The sequence below is a fragment of the Dermacentor silvarum genome, chromosome 1 (assembly GCF_013339745.2).
Source record: "Dermacentor silvarum isolate Dsil-2018 chromosome 1, BIME_Dsil_1.4, whole genome shotgun sequence".
NCBI lineage: Eukaryota > Metazoa > Arthropoda > Arachnida > Ixodida > Ixodidae > Dermacentor > Dermacentor silvarum.
Window position 1 is genome coordinate 292,259,091 of NC_051154.1, and position 19,080 is coordinate 292,278,170.

Genomic DNA, 19,080 nt, shown 5'->3' on the forward strand with positions numbered 1-19,080 from the left:
GTCACTTGCAACTAGTTTAGTGAAAGCAGACAAGGGCCCCTTTTATAGGAGAAAGTGGCCTTATGCGCACGTACATTTGCGCACATAACTCAAAGTTTGCATCATTACCCAGTCATATAGTGCATAAACTGGCGTTCAGTGCTGCGTAAAGCCACAGACGTATCGCTGACACAGATGTCACGTTTCAGAGCAATGAAATACGCCTCCATTAATTTCCGTGCCAGGGAATCTTTGCTTTCGCCAAGAATGCGGATATTGAAAAAGTCTGCTTCACGTGTGCAGGAATCACAGTGCATAGGTAAATGTCCACTAATCTTATTCTTGTGAACTTGTGAATTCTTGAACTTCTACGGAATAAGATGAACCAACTAGCCCAGCAACAAGTCCTGATACATTACGCATGCACACAGATGGTGTTGGATCGCTTGCTAAAGCCGTCTTATCGGTAACCTCCCTGCATTCATGCGGGCAAGCGTTAGCGCGCTTCTACGTGTATACAGCAGGTGCATGCGCTGCGTGACGCGGGTAGTAACGGCATACGTCATTGAGGCGGTATATTGTAGATCTGTATTACAACGTTTCAGTGTGAATATATCCATCAGTTTATTAACTGGCAACAGCAGGGGAGAGAGGCAGCGCTATAGCTGCTTGCTTGCTCAGAGAAGTTCGTTCAGTTTCGCGGCAAAAACATGGCAGCTGCAGCACGAAACGCATTTTTCCTAGTCACACTGCCGAGCGTGTGAGGTGTATAAGCCAGAGCGTGCGCGCCGCTGGATCGCGTATGTAGCGTTTCGCCGTCTTCGAGCCGACGTCAGCTGCAGGCGAAGGCCTCAGAAGCGCTGCTTCAGCCGCAAGACCATCACGGTGTCGTCAGCTGCCTTGACTCTGCACGACAGGAAAAAGGGATCAGGGATGCGCGCCCTTTTTATGCTATCTTTATTTTTTTCACACTGTCGTAACAGGGGTCATTTTTCTTTCTCTTTTTCTCTCGCTCTCTCCCTTCATCATTCTCTTCCCTTACCAATGCATTTTAAAGTGTGGAATCATCCAGCAACAACATAAAAAATGGTGTGAGGAAGGAGGGGGGAGGCGCTAAGAGCCAATTTACGAATTTACAACGCTTATTAACAAATCTAATTGATTATTTTGACGTATAAATCTCATAAAAATGTTCGTACCCATTTTTCACTGCCAGAGAGAAAGGCGTTCCGTATAAAGTATATAGGTGTGCAAAATGTATTTAAATAATTAATCTAAATATTTCCTCGTTGAAATAACTTGATACCTTACAGATGCCATTTAGTTTTACTGTGAAAAGAGTACAAAAAGCTTTAAGGTATAGTGTTTATATATAGACAAAGACGTTATACAGCAATAGATTAACTTTTTACAAATCGAGCAATACGCATATAGCCTATGTTATATATAGCATATAACAGTTGCAGCTTCGCTCGAAAGGCGAAGCATAGATTGCGATAGCAAATACGTAGACAGCTATACAAAGTAAGGATGGTAGTTTAATCGGCCGTATAAACTTGTAAACATTCGCTAACTAACTAAATTACCGAGCGTGGTGTCACGCGCGCACAAGCAAACGTGAACTCATCTCACTCGATGACCGCGCACACTCGCTGTCAAAACGCTGGAATGAGAAAGCCCGACAGAAGCAGCGAGGGAATTGACCTTCGTGCATCCTCTCGCTTCAACGCCAACTAAGCGGCGAGAACATAGCACACACGAAGCTAACAGCACTCGGCGCACTCTGTCCCCATCGCAGATGGCGTTCAAGTTAGATTCCGCGCGGCCGCACCATACGCAGTAGCCACCGCAGCAAAACGCTCCCCCCCTACCCGGTGCCTTCGCGCTTCCTCCTCGCTTTCCTTTCTTGCGAGCACGAAATAGGTGACCCGTAAAAGAGCGAGCGATTCTGGGGTGCGCCGTCTGCTGGATGTTTCCGGTTCTAGGCAGCGCAGCCATGTTCGGCAGCGCAACCATGTTCGGCTGTTCAGCCGGTGGCTGCTCAAATTCAAGCGTTAAAGGTAAACGCATGTAACTACTGCCTTGCAGCATCCTTTGCTGAGTCAGCTGTGCAGAAGCATAAGAGGCATGGCTGCAACTTCCAAAACTGGAACAAGGCAGAGACCATCAGTCAACAAAAAGAAAATGAACGTGCAGTGCCACTTATCAGGCGGCGATTAGCTGTGTGAGGGCCGACACGGACACGGAATGATTCCCCAAGATATTTCTCCCTCTCCGCAACGGCTACTCTTACATTTTATTTAATAAAGTGTATCATCATCATCTTCCTCTAAGATTGACTCATGCAAGCAGAACTATTTCAGTGCTCGTATGCACATATAGAGGTATTATGAAACATGGTCTTGCGGCGCGAACTTAAGCGGGACGCAGCGAGGTACATAATTAATACTCGTAACCAACTAGCCCATCTTAGCTCCTTGAAAACAGAAAGAAGTAATGTGCAGCGGTAATATGTCGGCGATACGGCCATTGTTGGCAAAAAAGCGAAAACATCTGACTACGTAGCACTTCAAATGAACCTAGAGTTTCGACCGAGAAATACAGTTGACAGCGCACAAAGTTATCAAGCATTTTCAGCGCTAGCTGCGCCGTTATACCGACGATATCGGTTGCAGCGACGATCACAGAGCAGCATTTACCAGACCGCTGTAGCCATCGCCTCAGCACCCGATTTTCTAAGTAATGCTTCTATACGCTTGAGAAATTATCGAATATAGATAACTTTTTCACATGTCTGACTGACCCGCAGGCAGAGCAGTCAATGACGGTGCGTCCAAGCAGCGGCAAATGTCGTAAAATTAAACCTGTCAGAAACAAAAAAGGCGGCCGAAACGAAAACCGAAGTTGGTTTATGAATAAAAGCATATCCTTGCCTTTCGTTGCTTGTCATCATCGCGTCCAAAATGAACTGAAACCTAGAAATCAGCTGCATGATTGGTACGACATTGCTGGTCGCCAAAGAGGACGGAAAGCTTCGCACGACTCACAGTCGAGACCACGCAGAAAAACATGTGCGATGGGCACGCGTCGCGCGTCGTTCGTCAAACCGGAAACTGGCAGCAGCCGCCCCGCCCACAGTTTCCTGCGATTGCTCGTTTTACGGAGCCGCTATTCTGGACATTCCGCCATTTTCTTCGAGGCGTGACTACAGTGTACTGTAGTCACGCCTAGTACACTGTAGCGTGACGTAGCCGCGACCGGTTGCGACGCTCACAAAATGGCGCTGATGGCCCCGTTTTGCTTTCGTAACGTGACGCAAATTTGACGTTTCGCCTAAGAAACTGTAATGTATGCATTAAACCTAGCGTTCTTGATGAAAGAAAACAGTTTTCCTCCCCAGTAAAAATAAAGCAGCTAGCTCAAAGCGTACGATTATTCCATAAAAATCGTTTCTCGCTTCCGTCGTCTGCATGCGCACAAGCTGTCGTCTGCTTCATTAGCTAGGATGCGTGTCCTCGGAAAACGGAATGAGTCATCGTATATTGGCGCCCACGCACTTGCTTTCTACATGCTTTCTACCTTGAGACAACATACGCGACCTACCAGTGATGATGAGCGCACGCTCTAGGCCGCGTTATTGCTATCTCGTGAAACGCAAGTGACTCAGCCCGACTCGTCTGCATGGCTGAGATGCGGCCGAATATCATCGATAGCGTTGCGCGCGCCACAGGTATCCGCTTGCGCGACGCAAGCGCGGGCGCTGCCATCTCTTGTTCAATTCGCTGCTTACTCGCACCGCGAGAGGAAACTTCAACTTAACGTGCCTTGCCTACATTTATTTTTATAAATTAAGAAATCACCGTTGTCATAGCTTTGATGACGCGAAAAATAATTAATATTGATTACAATACAAACGCCATGCATAGTGAAAAGGGCAAAACGTCGCCGAATGTTTGCTAGCTTCAACCAATATTATTTCAAAGAAACGTGTTTTTAATAAAGATGATGGTTCAAGACACAAATGCCAACACCACCCGAGAACGATGCAAATGCTATGAGCACGCGTTGTCAACAAAAAATTTTCATGACCCCAAATGACAGGGAAAATGCGGCGATACGCATGCCTCTCGACAGCCGTTGCACATGGCCGCTCATTACCATAATTCGCGCGGCTCGTCACACCACAAATTATGGCGGAAAATCTCTGCAATGGCGGCCCAGCGCAACGTCACGCAACGTCAAATTGACGTTTACGAAACAGCCCTTCCTGTGACGTTTTTCACGGCATATTCCTTCAGCCAATTAACAAGCTGACATGCCGGCTATCTTGGAACGCCACCACATATTCGCGGAATTGCAGATGCATTGCGCGGCCTTCTGCACGCTACCCTCCACTTCCTTCTTAAAGCGCTAAAGTCGCAATATAGGTGCCAAGGACCACAAAAAAGTATTAGTCGATAAAATTTGCAGCTCCACGTCACGTTTCGTCATTCTGATGAAAACGCAAAATAGCATTTTGCAAAACTTCCGTTTCCTGGCAAAAATTTCAAAACACGTGACCTCTGGACAGCCAATGAGATGGCGGATAATGGCGGCCGTGCAGCCGCCATGCGTGTCCAGAATAGAGCCTCTGGTCATCTATTGAGCCACCATCGTCGGCTTACACTCGCACGCTTACACTCGCACATACAGCATACGGCGCGAGGGGCGACGACGTTATCACCCTTGGACTTTATACGAGAACATCACGACGCCGATGGCATAAATGCGCCCGGAGTGTCCATATAGTTGTCATCGCAATAATAGGAGAATTGGAAACTATTTATTATGGAGAAAACGCCGCCGTATGGTCGGCAAAAGGCAAACCTTGCTACAAAAATCTATGTCACCCTCAGAATGAATGACACTGATGCGAAATTATCAGTTATTCTTTTTTTTTATGCGGGAACGCTCGCACGATCTCGATGCCATGCCCGGTTATTTTTTCTGTCTATATATATTTATGTTGTCCTGCAGTGGACGTAAATATAGGCTGAAATATAGGACATGAATATAGGATGATGATACTTCAAAACACGCGCGCTCAAATAAAACGACATACAACGCTCTCAGAAGAAAAGATGCTTGGGCCATGGCCTATGCATTCTTGCATGCAAAAGGTCACAAAAGGTCACAAAAGCCCTTCTGCAGTTCGTGAAGATTACTGCGTTGTACGAACGCTTGTGACAGCGGAGATTCTTCTTTGACTGTCTCTACGAATGACTGACTCTATTATTTTGCTTTTCTCTCGTTATCTATTCTTCCCCTTTCCTCCTCCCCAAGTGTGGGGTAGCCAACCGGGCACGTCCTTGGTTAACCTCCCTACCTTTCCCTCTTCGTTTCTCTCTCTTGTCGCAGCCGCTCACTTAAGCTACACGCTGTTCGCCCAATGTAAACATTTCCGCAAGACAGGGACGTACAGGATAGACAGCACATGCAACACAGACGGCGCAACGATTTCTATTCTTCACATCACAGTGAACATCACCCAATTAAGGCGTCCTGGAGCGAATAGTAAGGGCCCCACTCACCTCTGCATCCGCTTGGCAAACATTTTGGCCATGTGCTCTTCAAGATTAAGCAGCACTGATAGCAACGAAAATCCCAGCCATATTCCGATGTATCCTCCGAAATAGCCGAACGCCTCTACTATCTGCAGTTTAGAAGAAGAAGAATAAAACGAAGCTTTAATATAATTGAATTCGGGGGTTTTACGTGCCAAAACTACGATTTGATTATGAGGCACGCCGCAGTGGGAACTCCGGATTAATTTTGACCACCATGGCATCTTTAACGTGCCCCCAATGCACGGGACACGGGCGTTTTTTTTTTCTTTTTTCTTTTTTGTTTGATTTCGCCCCAATTAAAATGCGGCCGACGCGGCCGGGATTCGATCCCGCGACGTCGTGCTTATCAGCACAACACCATAGCCTCTAAGCCACCGCGTAGGCTGAAGCTGTAATATAGATGAGGTGCTTAAATCGGCAAAATAAGCAGCTGAGAGCTCACCCTGTCTAAAATTGACCAGAAATCAGACTCAGGCCGGATGACTCGCACTCATGGGCCAACTCAGATTCACAGCATCATGTGTTCAGAATGAGCGCTTTCTGAACGTGATAGAATTAAAAAAGAATAAAGAAGTTATTGAGATTCACATTCGACCATAAACGATACATCATGTGCAGTACTTTCCCAGAACCGACCTGCCGCGAGACAACCCTTTTCATTGCGTGTAAGGGAGCTCAGCAAAGAAATGGGCATCCAACTCCTCGATCATCATTTAATTGCTCCAGCGAAGCTCTTGCCGCCGTGGCAGTGGCAGGTCATAGAATGTGACATATCGTTTGTAGATGTTACAAAACACGCTCCAGAAGCACATATTCGTATCTATTTTCTCGAACATCAGGCAAAATATTGGTTCCCAGAATTTTACACTGACGCATCTAAGTCTCATAGTGGTGTGTCTTATGCAGCCGTTGGCATATCGTTTTCGGAGTCGAATGTCCTGCACCCGGAAACAAGTATATTTCCTGCAGAGGCATACGCAGTAATGTCAGCTGTACAGCATATTAAGAAAACATAGCTACCATAAAGCAGTTATATTTACAGACTCTTAAATTTAAGCGTTGTAAAATCTCTAATGACATTCTATAAACGGAATAATCCTATACTCAATGATCATTATTCAATCTTGTGCACAACATATATGTCTAACCAGCATGTCATCATATGCTGGGTTCCTCGACACAGAAACATCGAGGGTAATACGCTTGCCAAGCATGTTGCTACATCCACTAAATATCCGAGCAATTCTGCCGTAGCAGTCCCTGCCACAGACTTCAAACCTTTCTTACGGAAGAAAATTAGGAGCTATTGGCAAAACACATGGGACGCTGAAACCCATAATAAATTACATGATATTAAGCCAAACTTAGGAAATTGGCCACCTCTAACGAAAGTACGACATACCGAGGTTACTTTCTGTCGTCTTAGGATAGGGCACACATATGGCACTCACTCCTACTTGCTGACCAATGATGGATCTCCTGTGTGTGATAGATGTGGCGAGGCGCTGACGGTCCTTCACATCAATTAGAAGATCAGAGGAAAAAGTATTTTGCCCCTGCATACAGACAACAGATTCCCCTTCACCCTGCAATGTTTCTCGGAATAGAACCGAGTTTTGACAGTAAAGTACTTTTGAGATACTTACATCATGTTGGTAAATTGCCAGTTATCAAACCAAGGTATTCTCATCCCTCTTACTAGAGGCTACTGCTGCGACAGCACTTTTGTAGAGCACCTGCCTCCCAGCGCTTAGGTTCAAGGGCCTTGTTGGGGCACTTGTGCTAGTGTCATCAACGTGTTTTACAATATTCCTTCATAACAAAACATTCATGGTCATAGCGCAAACCTGCACTCATTGCCATTATTTTAATACTGATATATTTTATGAAAGTTGTAGCGACTGATTTTAGGCCCTTTACAGCCATGCTACATCCACCGTTCACAGCCAATTTTTGCATCGCATAAACGTCTCATTGAAAACTCATCACCACGTGCCTGGCGCTCTTTGGTCATATCTGGCCCTTGCGCCATAAAACCCCATACATCATCATCATCCACCGTGATTGCTCAGTGGCTATGGTGTTGGGCTGCTGAGCACGAGGTCGCGGGATCGAATCCCGGCCACGGCGGCCGCATTTCGATGGGGGCAAAATGCGAAAACACCCGCGTACTTAGATTTAGGGGCACGTTAAAGAACCCCAGGTGGTCCAAATTTCCAGAGTTCCCCACTACGGCGTGCCTCATAATCATATCGTGGTTTTGGCACGTAAAACCCCCATAATTTTTATAGCGTCGCTCATAATTGCCGCTGCTTATAGTCTAGGGACGTTCAAGCACCACAATATAAACCGCACCGACGAACCGACGCGGAAGCCACAGATCGTGATGAAATGGCCGGGGGGCAAAACAAAATAGATCACGCGTACCATTGCTCTTGGTGCATGTAGCAGGCAACAAAACACAACACGTTCGCGTGGTTTAACTGCATGCATTCGTGCGACGTGCGGTTCCGTTCTTACCGAAAGATTGGGCTGATACTGCAGCACTCGTTGCGTATCGGACGAAAATTTTATTATGAAGGAGAACTTGTCCCTGCAAAGGCACAATAAAAGCTTCAGTGAGAATTGTTTGACAGCCAGTTGGCATGAATTGCAGGTGAATCGCACGAACAGTCGGGGAAATGACAGAAAAAAGGTTCGGCTCTGCTGGACCAGGCTCCCATCACACCTCCTAAACCATCTAAACACGTGATACGGCTGAATCAGACCCTAGTTATAAGTCTGAATATTTCTGCCTTTCCCTTACACGCACACTTATTTTGAAAGGTGTCGCACGGCGACTAGCAACTATGGTGATATATACGGAGTGTCCCAGCAAACTTTAGCCAACGTTTAAATATGTGCCCAAGGACCCTCGGAGGAAGCGACTACATGCATGTTGTTGGCTATTGTATGGAGCAAGTCACAATATTCTTGCTATTTTACTTAATTGAATCAAGATTATTTACCGACCTTCGTAAATATTAACTTTAGGGCGAATCTTTCAATCAGAAAGTTGATGGGGCGTTCTAGAAAACATCTAATTTAGCAGCTTCTATCTTCCTACTTGTTATGTATTAATTTTTACTGCGTCATGAGGAAAGCCCGCGAAATATGAAAAAGAAAGCATGGCGTTCAATGAATAATGTTTTTGAAAGGAGCCGGTCATCGCCGCAGCAGATAAACCCCTTCAAGCGCATTATTCCTTTAAGAGGAAGCTTCAGCTCGGGGTTTCCCATCTAAATACATGGGAACAGAGAAATAGTTTTCCTCGGCAACCACTGCACCGAATATGACGAGGGTTGTTGCATTAAAAATAAGAAAAGTTAAAATCAAGTGGCTGTGGGAAGGGCATTTCTCAAATGAAACCGTACGTGTTATTACAAGAATTGTTGAAAATGGCAAATTTGAAAAAAAAAAAATCTCACGTATAGAGTTTACAAGTGTAACTCAGCCATAAAAGCAATATCAAAATTCTGTCAACTGCACCTAATATTACATACGAAGAGCACAACATTTATGCGACATACGCTGCTTTGAGATATGCACCTAATTTGGGAGCGGAACTTTTGCAAAACCCTCGTGAACATTGTAACAGTTTAGGTAAGCTGCAAATTCATATATCAAATCATTTCTCTTTAGATTGTCTAACAGGTGCGGTCTGCATACCTGCGATATCAATTTTTCGTGCTGAGTTGCAACTTTGTAAACTTCATGCTTCAATTTTTAAAGCTTACGGATATTCAGGAATTCCCGTAAAAAAGGACCAGCCTAATTCAAAGTTTTCCCGGCTAGAGGCGCTAGAACTTGATATTTTTATAACTAAGTGCAACAAATTTCAAATGAAATCGGTCAGGCGGATGTATCACAAAAGCATTTCTATGCTTCACATGTATTTGAATAAGAAATTAGAGCTGGCCTGGATCTAAAGCTTCTTCTTAATATAAAGTGAACTTTTTTTATTTGCTTCATGTACCGGGTGTTTGGCACGTCTGCTCGGTTGGTTCCAAACCGATAGAACGATTCAAGTGGGCCAATCCCAGAGGCTTTGTAAAAGTAACACAGGCTGATCCCGGCGATGATGTAATGAAAACTGGGAAGATCCCGGAGATAGTGTAATCAAATGTGTGCCGATCCCAGAGAGTTTAATCAGCGGGCCCGTGGGTCACTTGAGTCAACTGATTGGTGTGTCGGCGTCTTGCCTCCTCGTAAGAGTAGGCACATATGCGTTCTGCATGCTGCAAAAACGCGGTGCAAAACAAGAACAGTTACATGGGCATTATCGCGAAGCCAAATGCCACAATACTTCTATGACGAGATGATAAAGCCAGAATGTTTTGTGGCCGTACTTGGAAGTAAATAAAAGTTGCACACGTCATTTGTCTCTCTCACAGCATTTGACTGAAACGTTTCAGGAAAGGTTCGCCTAACCTTGACTCCAGCAAAGCTGATGGAGCTGTCATAATTTTTTCCTATGTATGAGCTATTCAGCCCTACAGCAGCAGCAGCCACGATCAGCCACGTCCCGGAGGATTCTCAAATAAAGCTTCGCTTTAAAGGTTTCGTGACCGGGGATTGAATTCCCAAAGCTTTTCGTTCGTAAGTGGTCTTTTGCATTGACTAACCGCGTTCGCTAAGCATATGTCCAACTTCATGAATTGGCCGTGTGGGGTCTCACATGGGCTCTTGGGACAAAGGAACGACAACACAGTAGTGCAAACAATCAAAAGGGCATTTATTGCGCCTTTCATACACTAATGCACACTAGCCGAATTACTACCAATTGAACATTCACACGGGTGCGCGACAAATCAAGGAAGTCCGACTCACCGCCACCCGATAGCGAGCGAATACGTTCGCCCCATGCTAAGACACCATCGCCAAGTCGTTCACGTGTACGGTCACGCGAACGGTGGCGCGCTCGAACGATCCGTGTTCGTCCATACCGGTGTCCTGCTCTTAGCCTCGCGCGACAGTCGCGCGAAGCGGGCCGCCGCAGGCGCGAAGCGTCCGTGCGTGTTGGTCGCCGATCCCAAGCCAAAGAGAGAGCGCCTCCGACCTTTTTCTCCCAAGTGACCCCGCCATTCGGTGGCGTTAGCATCGCGACACTAGCGCCATCTCGCGCAACGCGCCGCAACCACCGCCGGTAGCCACGCAGAGAAGCCGGACTACAGGAGACATGCGGGGAAAACAACATCAGGAGACGCGTGAGAGTCGCGCATCCCCACATCCCCCCAACCTTAAATCACTACACATACGCCGGCGAAACATGTCACAAGGCCTATCAACGCGCGCGTCGCGAACAAAAGTTAGTACATGCGACAGTGGCGCCGCCGAGTAAACGTCCACGCGTTATCCACAACGTGCGAGCCGACATTGACTCTGGGGTTCACCGCTGGCGTCCGTTGGTCACGGCATCAGCTCTGCAGATTCGATGGCACGACTCCAGCACAGGACTCCGGAAACGGTGACGCAGAAGTAGGCACGAGCAAGCGTCGCTTGCGCCGACGCGCCTTGCCGGCGAGAGCCGCTGTAGCCGTTGGTGACTGCCGGCTCTTTTCCCAGCTGCCGAGGGTAGCGAGCTGGACGAACTGGCCACAGGCATCTGCATCGCCTGGGGTAGCTCGATTGTAGTCCGGGGCAGCAGCGCTGACGATGTGCAGGTGACAGCAAACCAGGGGTGACTCCGCTCACGCTGCGTACACTCAACGCACTCTACAAACACTAAAGTAGTGCAAGGGAGAGGAATTCGGCATACGCATCGCCCGCGTGGTACGATGTTCAATTCGGCTAGCGAAATTTCGGACGGCATTTCAGATGCTAAGTTCACGTGAACAAAGCTTGCTTTCTTGAGTCGAACGAGTAATTTCCATTCGTGTGAGGCGAACTAATGAGGGAAGCAATGTGCGACATCTCAACACCAGGGTCCACCAGGTTGTGTCCCTCAACGTGCGACAGGCGGCTTTGTTAAGTCTTAGGCCTAATGCGTCGCTACTTTGACAACAACCGGCATCCAAAAAAAAAACACCCAAAATGGGCACAAGAACAGGCAGCCGCGAGGAGACGTTAGCTCTGTGAGGTGGTCCTACTCCGCTCGGTGCACACAGCATCCGAGTTGACGGCGCCCACCGTCCCAGACGGTGTCGGAGCGCCCGGTGCCAGGCCGCAATACCAATCAGCCCGTAGCGGCACCCGTGGCCCGCGGCCACCCGGCTCCCTGAGCCTCGACATCCGAAGTCAAAGATATAGAAGAAGCTATTTACATAAGAAATTCGGACCACCCACGAGGCTGCCGTACTCACTCGCTTCAGGCTTGCCAATGCTCCGCGGGCGCTAGGCCTCGCTCTCCCAGGATGCAGACCACGTGGCTCTCGTACCGACGAGTGTACTTCAAAACACTCGCGAAAAGGCTTAGCATGTTGAAAAGTTCAAACACGCTACAGCAACCGTCGCCTCGCTCAAGAAAGCACACCGCCGACACTAGCGATCAAAATCCACGCTGGACTACGCTTCGGTTGAAACATCTCAAACCGAGCAAAGCTGTTAAAATTATCCTCCGATGCCCCAAGAGCCCCACGTTGGGCAGCCAGATGTGGGGTCTCACAGGGGCTCTTGGGACAAAGGAACGACAACACAGTAGTGCAAACAATCAAAAGGGCATTTATTGCGCCTTTCATACACTAATGCACACTAGCCGAATTACTACCAATTGAACATTCACACGGGCGCGCGACAAATCAAGGAAGTCCGACTCACCGCGACCCGATAGCGAGCGAATACGTTCGCCCCATGCTAAGACACCATCGCCTAGTCGTTCACGCGTACGGTCACGCGAACGGTGGCGCGCTCGAACGATCCGTGTTCGTCCATACCGGTGTCCTGCTCTTAGCCTCGCGCGACGGTCGCGCGAAGCGGGCCGGCGCACGCGCGAAGCGTCCGTGCGTGTTGGTCGCCGATCCCAAGCCAAAGAGAGAGCGCCTCCAACCTTTTTCTCCCAAGTGACCCCGCCATTCGGTGGCGTTAGCATCGCGACACTAGCGCCATCTCGCGCAACGCGCCGCAACCACCGCCGGTAGCCACGCAGAGAAGCCGGACTACAGGAGACATGCGGGGAAAACAACATCAGGAGACGCGTGAGAGTCGCGCATCCCCACATCCCCCCAACCTTAAATCACTACACATACGCCGGCGAAACATGTCACAAGGCCTATCAACGCGCGCGTCGCGAACAAAAGTTAGTACATGCGACAGTGGCGCCGCCGAGTAAACGTCCACGCGTTATCCACAACGTGCGAGCCGACATTGACTCTGGGGTTCACCGCTGGCGTCCGTTGGTCACGGCATCAGCTCTGCAGATTCGATGGCACGACTCCAGCACAGGACTCCGGAAACGGTGACGCAGAAGTAGGCACGAGCAAGCGTCGCTTGCGCCGACGCGCCTTGCCGGCGAGAGCCGCTGTAGCCGTTGGTGACTGCCGGCTCTTTTCCCAGCTGCCGAGGGTAGCGAGCTGGACGAACTGGCCACAGGCATCTGCATCGCCTGGGGTAGCTCGATTGTAGTCCGGGGCAGCAGCGCTGACGATGTGCAGGTGACAGCAAACCAGGGGTGACTCCGCTCACGCTGCGTACACTCAACGCACTCTACAAACACTAAAGTAGTGCAAGGGAGAGGAATTCGGCATACGCATCGCCCGCGTGGTACGATGTTCAATTCGGCTAGCGAAATTTCGGACGGCATTTCAGATGCCAAGTTCACGTGAACAAAGCTTGCTTTCTTGAGTCGAACGAGTAATTTCCATTCGTGTGAGGCGAACTAATGAGGGAAGCAATGTGCGACATCTCAACACCAGGGTCCACCAGGTTGTGTCCCTCAACGTGCGACAGGCGGCTTTGTTAAGTCTTAGGCCTAATGCGTCGCTACTTTGACAACAACCGGCATCCAAAAAAAAAACACCCAAAATGGGCACAAGAACAGGCAGCCGCGAGGAGACGTTAGCTCTGTGAGGTGGTCCTACTCCGCTCGGTGCACACAGCATCCGAGTTGACGGCGCCCACCGTCCCAGACGGTGTCGGAGCGCCCGGTGCCAGGCCGCAATACCAATCAGCCCGTAGCGGCACCCGTGGTCCGCGGCCACCCGGCTCCCTGAGCCTCGACATCCGAAGTCAAAGATATAGAAGAAGCTATTTACATAAGAAATTCGGACCACCCACGAGGCTGCCGTACTCACTCGCTTCAGGCTTGCCAATGCTCCGCGGGCGCTAGGCCTCGCTCTCCCAGGATGCAGACCACGTGGCTCTCGTACCGACGAGTGTACTTCAAAACACTCGCGAAAAGGCTTAGCATGTTGAAAAGTTCAAACACGCTACAGCAACCGTCGCCTCGCTCAAGAAAGCACACCGCCGACACTAGCGATCAAAATCCACGCTGGACTACGCTTCGGTTGAAACATCTCGAACCGAGCAAAGCTGTTAAAATTATCCTCCGATGCCCCAAGAGCCCCACGTTGGGCAGCCAGATGTGGGGTCTCACAGGGGCTCTTGGGACAAAGGAACGACAACACAGTAGTGCAAACAATCAAAAGGGCATTTATTGCGCCTTTCATACACTAATGCACACTAGCCGAATTACTACCAATTGAACATTCACACGGGCGCGCGACAAATCAAGGAAGTCCGACTCACCGCGACCCGATAGCGAGCGAATACGTTCGCCCCATGCTAAGACACCATCGCCTAGTCGTTCACGCGTACGGTCACGCGAACGGTGGCGCGCTCGAACGATCCGTGTTCGTCCATACCGGTGTCCTGCTCTTAGCCTCGCGCGACGGTCGCGCGAAGCGGGCCGGCGCACGCGCGAAGCGTCCGTGCGTGTTGGTCGCCGATCCCAAGCCAAAGAGAGAGCGCCTCCGACCTTTTTCTCCCAAGTGACCCCGCCGTTCGGTGGCGTTAGCATCGCGACACTAGCGCCATCTCGCGCAACGCGCCGCAACCACCGCCGGTAGCCACGCAGAGAAGCCGGACTACAGGAGACATGCGGGGAAAACAACGTCAAGGGACGCGTGAGAGACGCGCATCCCCACAGCCGACAACTGCTCATGGAAACAGTTCTGGCGTAAGAACTTTGTCGTAAATGGATTTGGCCGGTGAATGGAAAGGCAGCGGACTGAATGTTTATACGAGTGTTCTTTTTGATTCATTACGATATTGGTGTTATGTATTGCGATGTCTATGTGTGTGTGGGGGGGGGGGTGTCACTTGGGAGCGTGTCTTATGCTGTGTGGATGTGTGTGCATAATGGTCCAAGGACCACCCCGGCAGTGTACTCGGCCACAGCACCGGCCCAGCACTGTATGGTACCCATCGTGTGGGCGGCGCTCGAGATGCGCCTTATCACTGTGGTCAGGGTCCGAAGCAGGAACTGACTCATTCAGTGTCATCGCCATGAACAGGCAGTGAAGCATGGAGATTCATGCTTCAGCGGTGCGCCTTTCACAGACTGGCTCAGTTGATGTATTTGATGGCGTCCTCCCATTCTGTGCATACACTTGTGCTGCCGGGTTCTTGCGCTGCTTCACTCGCTCCACGGCTGCGCTCGCGCGTTTACGTTCGGTTGCATCCACGTGATGGTGGTCACTTCATCCTTCTGAACGCACACCATTGTGTGCGAAGAACTGGTTTTTGCAAGTTTTCTACGAATTACTTAGTGATAAAACAAATGATGCCTAGATAAATATCCTGATTTCCTCTAATAAGGCGGACATTTCTATGGCTACTTTCCTGGGGTTTGGTGTGTGTCGCACCTGCTTGGGCCGGTCTTTTGCCGAATAAAGTGCACTTTACATTGCACTATCTCCAGGATCAGCCCGCTATAGTCGGCGCGCCGACCATGTATACAGTGCCATAGAAAAAGCGGGGAATTCTAGAAACACTATAAGTCGCGACGACGTGGGTCGTATGGCGAAGGAATCAGCGTCTTGCCTACCTTTACTGGCAGGCAGGTAATCGTAATGTTCCAAAACGCTGTGCATAATATAATCAGTTGCGTGACATTTATTTTAGTGCTCTACGAAAGCTTCGCTTCTCCGATTCGATCATGTGAGTTGGATCTGCATAATTGTTTTCATAAGCGTGTAAGCGCTTATTTGGATGTCATTCGGCGAGTTTGGCGAGTTCCTATGTAACACATGAGGTTTTGCAACAGCTGAAATGTTATCCTTGGATAATGAAACCATTGAATATCATGCCGTCTTGCGTTAACACTGACAGGTATGTGTGCTTTTGAGATACCTAAGGGCCGAATATATCTATACGGACATTAAATCACGAATTGTTTTATTACGAGAGCAACCATACGCTCATTCGCGCTATACTTGTAAATGTGATAAGCCGGTGTATGCGAGTGCTCCTCGTAAACTTTGCATCTGCTGCCTCAGATGCTGGCCTCACGGGAAGAACCAAGCGGCAAAAGACTGCGTGCGTGATCGACCCTACTGGAAAGGAAACACTCGCTGTCGAATTATCCCAATGTTTTTTCTGCCGCATGTCTGCACCACACCTTTTGTATCAGCTGTCAGCGACATCAAGGTCAGATTACTTAATCGAAGTGTTCTCCAAAAAAAGAGAGAGAGAGATTCAAACGTTTGATGTGTGAGAGTGCACTAAGTACAGTATGATCGCACGTCACTGCATAGACACCATAAGTGTGGGAGAAGATCACTGATTCTGCGATATCGTTCTGACGAGTTTACGTAGGGCTCTTGCATAAACGGCTGCATAACGGCTGCAGATATACCAAATTGTTCGTGGGGACGTTGGGCCCGACTGTTGTGTGTAAGTAATATCGTAGGCGCTAATTTGGCTGTATACTCCGGTCGCTTTGTCGAGAAGAGATAGACACTTGACAAAACTACGGAAGGCAGCTCAGCTAAAATTGTTGCTATAAGGCCGACGCCTGACGCCCATGCCATGCACTGACGCATAGCACAACCACGCCCACGCGCTTAGTCATCGTATGCAGAGAAGCACGCAGAGACGCGGACAATTTTTTAAGGGTTTATCTTTCGTACTTCTACCTTTTCTTTTTCACTTTCCGTTCTATTCGGTATTGTTCTCTTTTTTCCCCTGAAATGTCGGATCCCGTATATCGCGATCGACAAGCGATGTGCGTGTCGAACTTGCTGATTAGAGGGACGAACTTCGGAGCTACGACGCGCAACTTGACACCAAGTAAATAGGATTACATGAAATGGAGGTTGCCGTGAGCATTTAAACACAAACAGTCACAAACGTGTCAGTTTGGCATTGATAAATAACGTCGTTGTATTCAATGAATTTGATTTTCTTTTCCGGCTTTTGATGTTCCAGGAAAACAACACGAAACCGCCTTTTTTTTTCTCTCCCCCCCCCCCCCCCCTCGAAGCCTCGCATCTCTACTACTAACCTTTCACTGGGTGCACAAACTGGACCTGCCAGTTTCGGCGGGTAATAACCGTGAACTTCAGTGTGTCGATTCCCTAACTGCGCGAAGAAGGCAGGCGTTCACCGTGATTGAGGACACGTTCTCAACCGCAGCCCAGGGTTGGGGCCTTCTGATGGATTAACTTCACGGGCGCTCACTTTAACCCGCAAATCAATCAATTATTTAAATGCATATTATTTAATTATTAATCAATCAATCAATAATTACACAATACTGCAGGCTCATCTGGGACCAAGCAGAAGGCCGCAAAAATACGGTACAAGAAAAAATGCACAGAAGCATTCAGAAAACAAACAAATCACATTCCAATTGCCAAAATGTAATATAAGTAACTAATGCATTCTAAAGAATTGGTACCGCTTAGAAATGGCGATAGTAGAGTTCTCTATTTACCTATAGTGCAGGGGAGAATGAAAATTTGACAAACTTGCTCTAATTTTTGCTTGATAAGGAGTTAAACATTCCGGGTGATGTTGTCTGGTTAGCCGTGTAGCTAATTGACAGACGTATGGATCATGGTGCGACGCTAATTTGTTTATGAGACGAAAAAGAACTTTAAGCTGTATAACTTTCTGTCGAAATTGCAATGTCTGGATGCCAGGTATTTGCATGAGACTTGTGGGTTGCACGTTGGTTACGGTTTTGTTTGCGCCCGGTGTTTCGTGCTTTAATACACTTTTTAAAGGCCTACTACAATTAAATTTCAGTTTCGCTAAATTGGCAACTAACGAGTAGTACTATTCGTATACCACCGAAGCAATCTTGGCAAAGTTTCGCAGCTGGTAATTGTCATACACTCTTTTTAACCGCCTTTGAAAAACACCTACTATGACCTCCGAGATACTGAGCGCCCAACACGACCACCGACAAATCTCGGAGGTTATGCAGGTACTGCGTCATTTGGTGGAGCTCTTTTTTTGGATTCCAGTTTCGGGATCCCTAATGCTCATTTTTGCGTACTTCAAACCAGTATTTCAAACTGAAATTATTGGACGGAGGCGGCTCTATAGATAGAGTATCTGGATCTAGACTTTTGACGCAGTCCAAAATTTTGCAGCAGTTGGCCTCTAAGGTTTCCGCGACGCCATTAAAGCTTCAACATCAGTGTAAAAAAAGTTGCTCATACTCACGTTCCTTTTCCGGGAGTAGACTGGGAGAAAAACAATACACGGGGCGACATTATGTTCATGTTTGCCTTGTCAACATTTTTTTTTCTTCAGCGGTATCATAACATGCGGCACTGTAAATAATACGCTTTTCTTACCGCTGCCTACAAATTGGAAGATGATAAAGAACTTCATTAAAGCTAGCCTTACTTGATAGATGCGTGCATGCCTTCTTGGCTTGTAAAAAAAAAATCCTAGGACCAGACAGGTTAAGTTCTAAAGAATAGTTATATTTGATACGACATATCACCGCAGTGACCCTCCGGTGGCAAGAGGATACGGGGTCATATATATCTACGCCGACAATAATCCACCAATTTTCAGTGGGACCGCCGAACACGACGTGGAAGCCTGGCTCTCATCGTACGAACGTGTAAGTGCCCATAACAAATGGGACGACCAGGCTAAGCTGTCCTATGTGTCCTTCTACCTCGCCGACGTAGCCAAACTGTGGTTCTTCAACCACGAATCAGACTTTTCAAGCTGGTCAGCATTTAAGACCCTTTTTGCCGAAGTGTTTGATCGCCCCGCTGTGCGTAAGCTACGCGCTGAACAGCGTCTGCGCCAGCGCGCACAGCAGCCTGGAGAGACATTCACCAGCTACATCGAGTATGTTCTCGATTTGTGCAAGCGGGTAAATCCCATGATGTCAGAGGATGACAAGATTAAGCATATCCTCAAGGGCATCGAGGACGGCGCATTCCAGATGCTGCTGGCAAAAAGCCCAACGAGCGTATCAGTCCTTACTAACCTATGTCAGAGCTTTGACGAGCTGCGCCGCCAACGTTCCATCGCTCGCCAAAACATTCAG

General features: G+C 48.3%; 1 protein-coding gene across 1 annotated transcript; it reads right to left on the minus strand.

Moving 5' to 3' along the window:
- Positions 1–660: 660 nt before the first annotated feature.
- On the minus strand, positions 661–15,085 carry LOC125942862 (uncharacterized). Its single transcript, XM_049661111.1, has 4 exons — positions 14,982–15,085; positions 8,106–8,325; positions 5,550–5,671; positions 661–885 (listed from the first exon to the last, which is right to left on the minus strand). Exons 1-4 carry the CDS (start codon positions 15,083–15,085, stop codon positions 831–833), a joined length of 501 nt encoding a protein of 166 aa, XP_049517068.1. The 3' UTR covers positions 661–830.
- Positions 15,086–19,080: the final 3,995 nt, after the last annotated feature.

Coding starts and splice junctions, on each gene's coding strand:
- LOC125942862 (XM_049661111.1), bottom strand. CDS start 15,085: ATGCTTCACTGCCTGTTCATGGCGATGACACTGAATGAGTCAGTTCCT. Junction 8,326..14,981: donor GAGCGCCGCCCACACGATGG/GTACCATACAGT, acceptor TCACGTGTTTAG/ATGGTTTAGGAGGTGTGATG. Junction 5,672..8,105: donor AGTATCAGCCCAATCTTTCG/GTAAGAACGGAA, acceptor TCTAAACTGCAG/ATAGTAGAGGCGTTCGGCTA.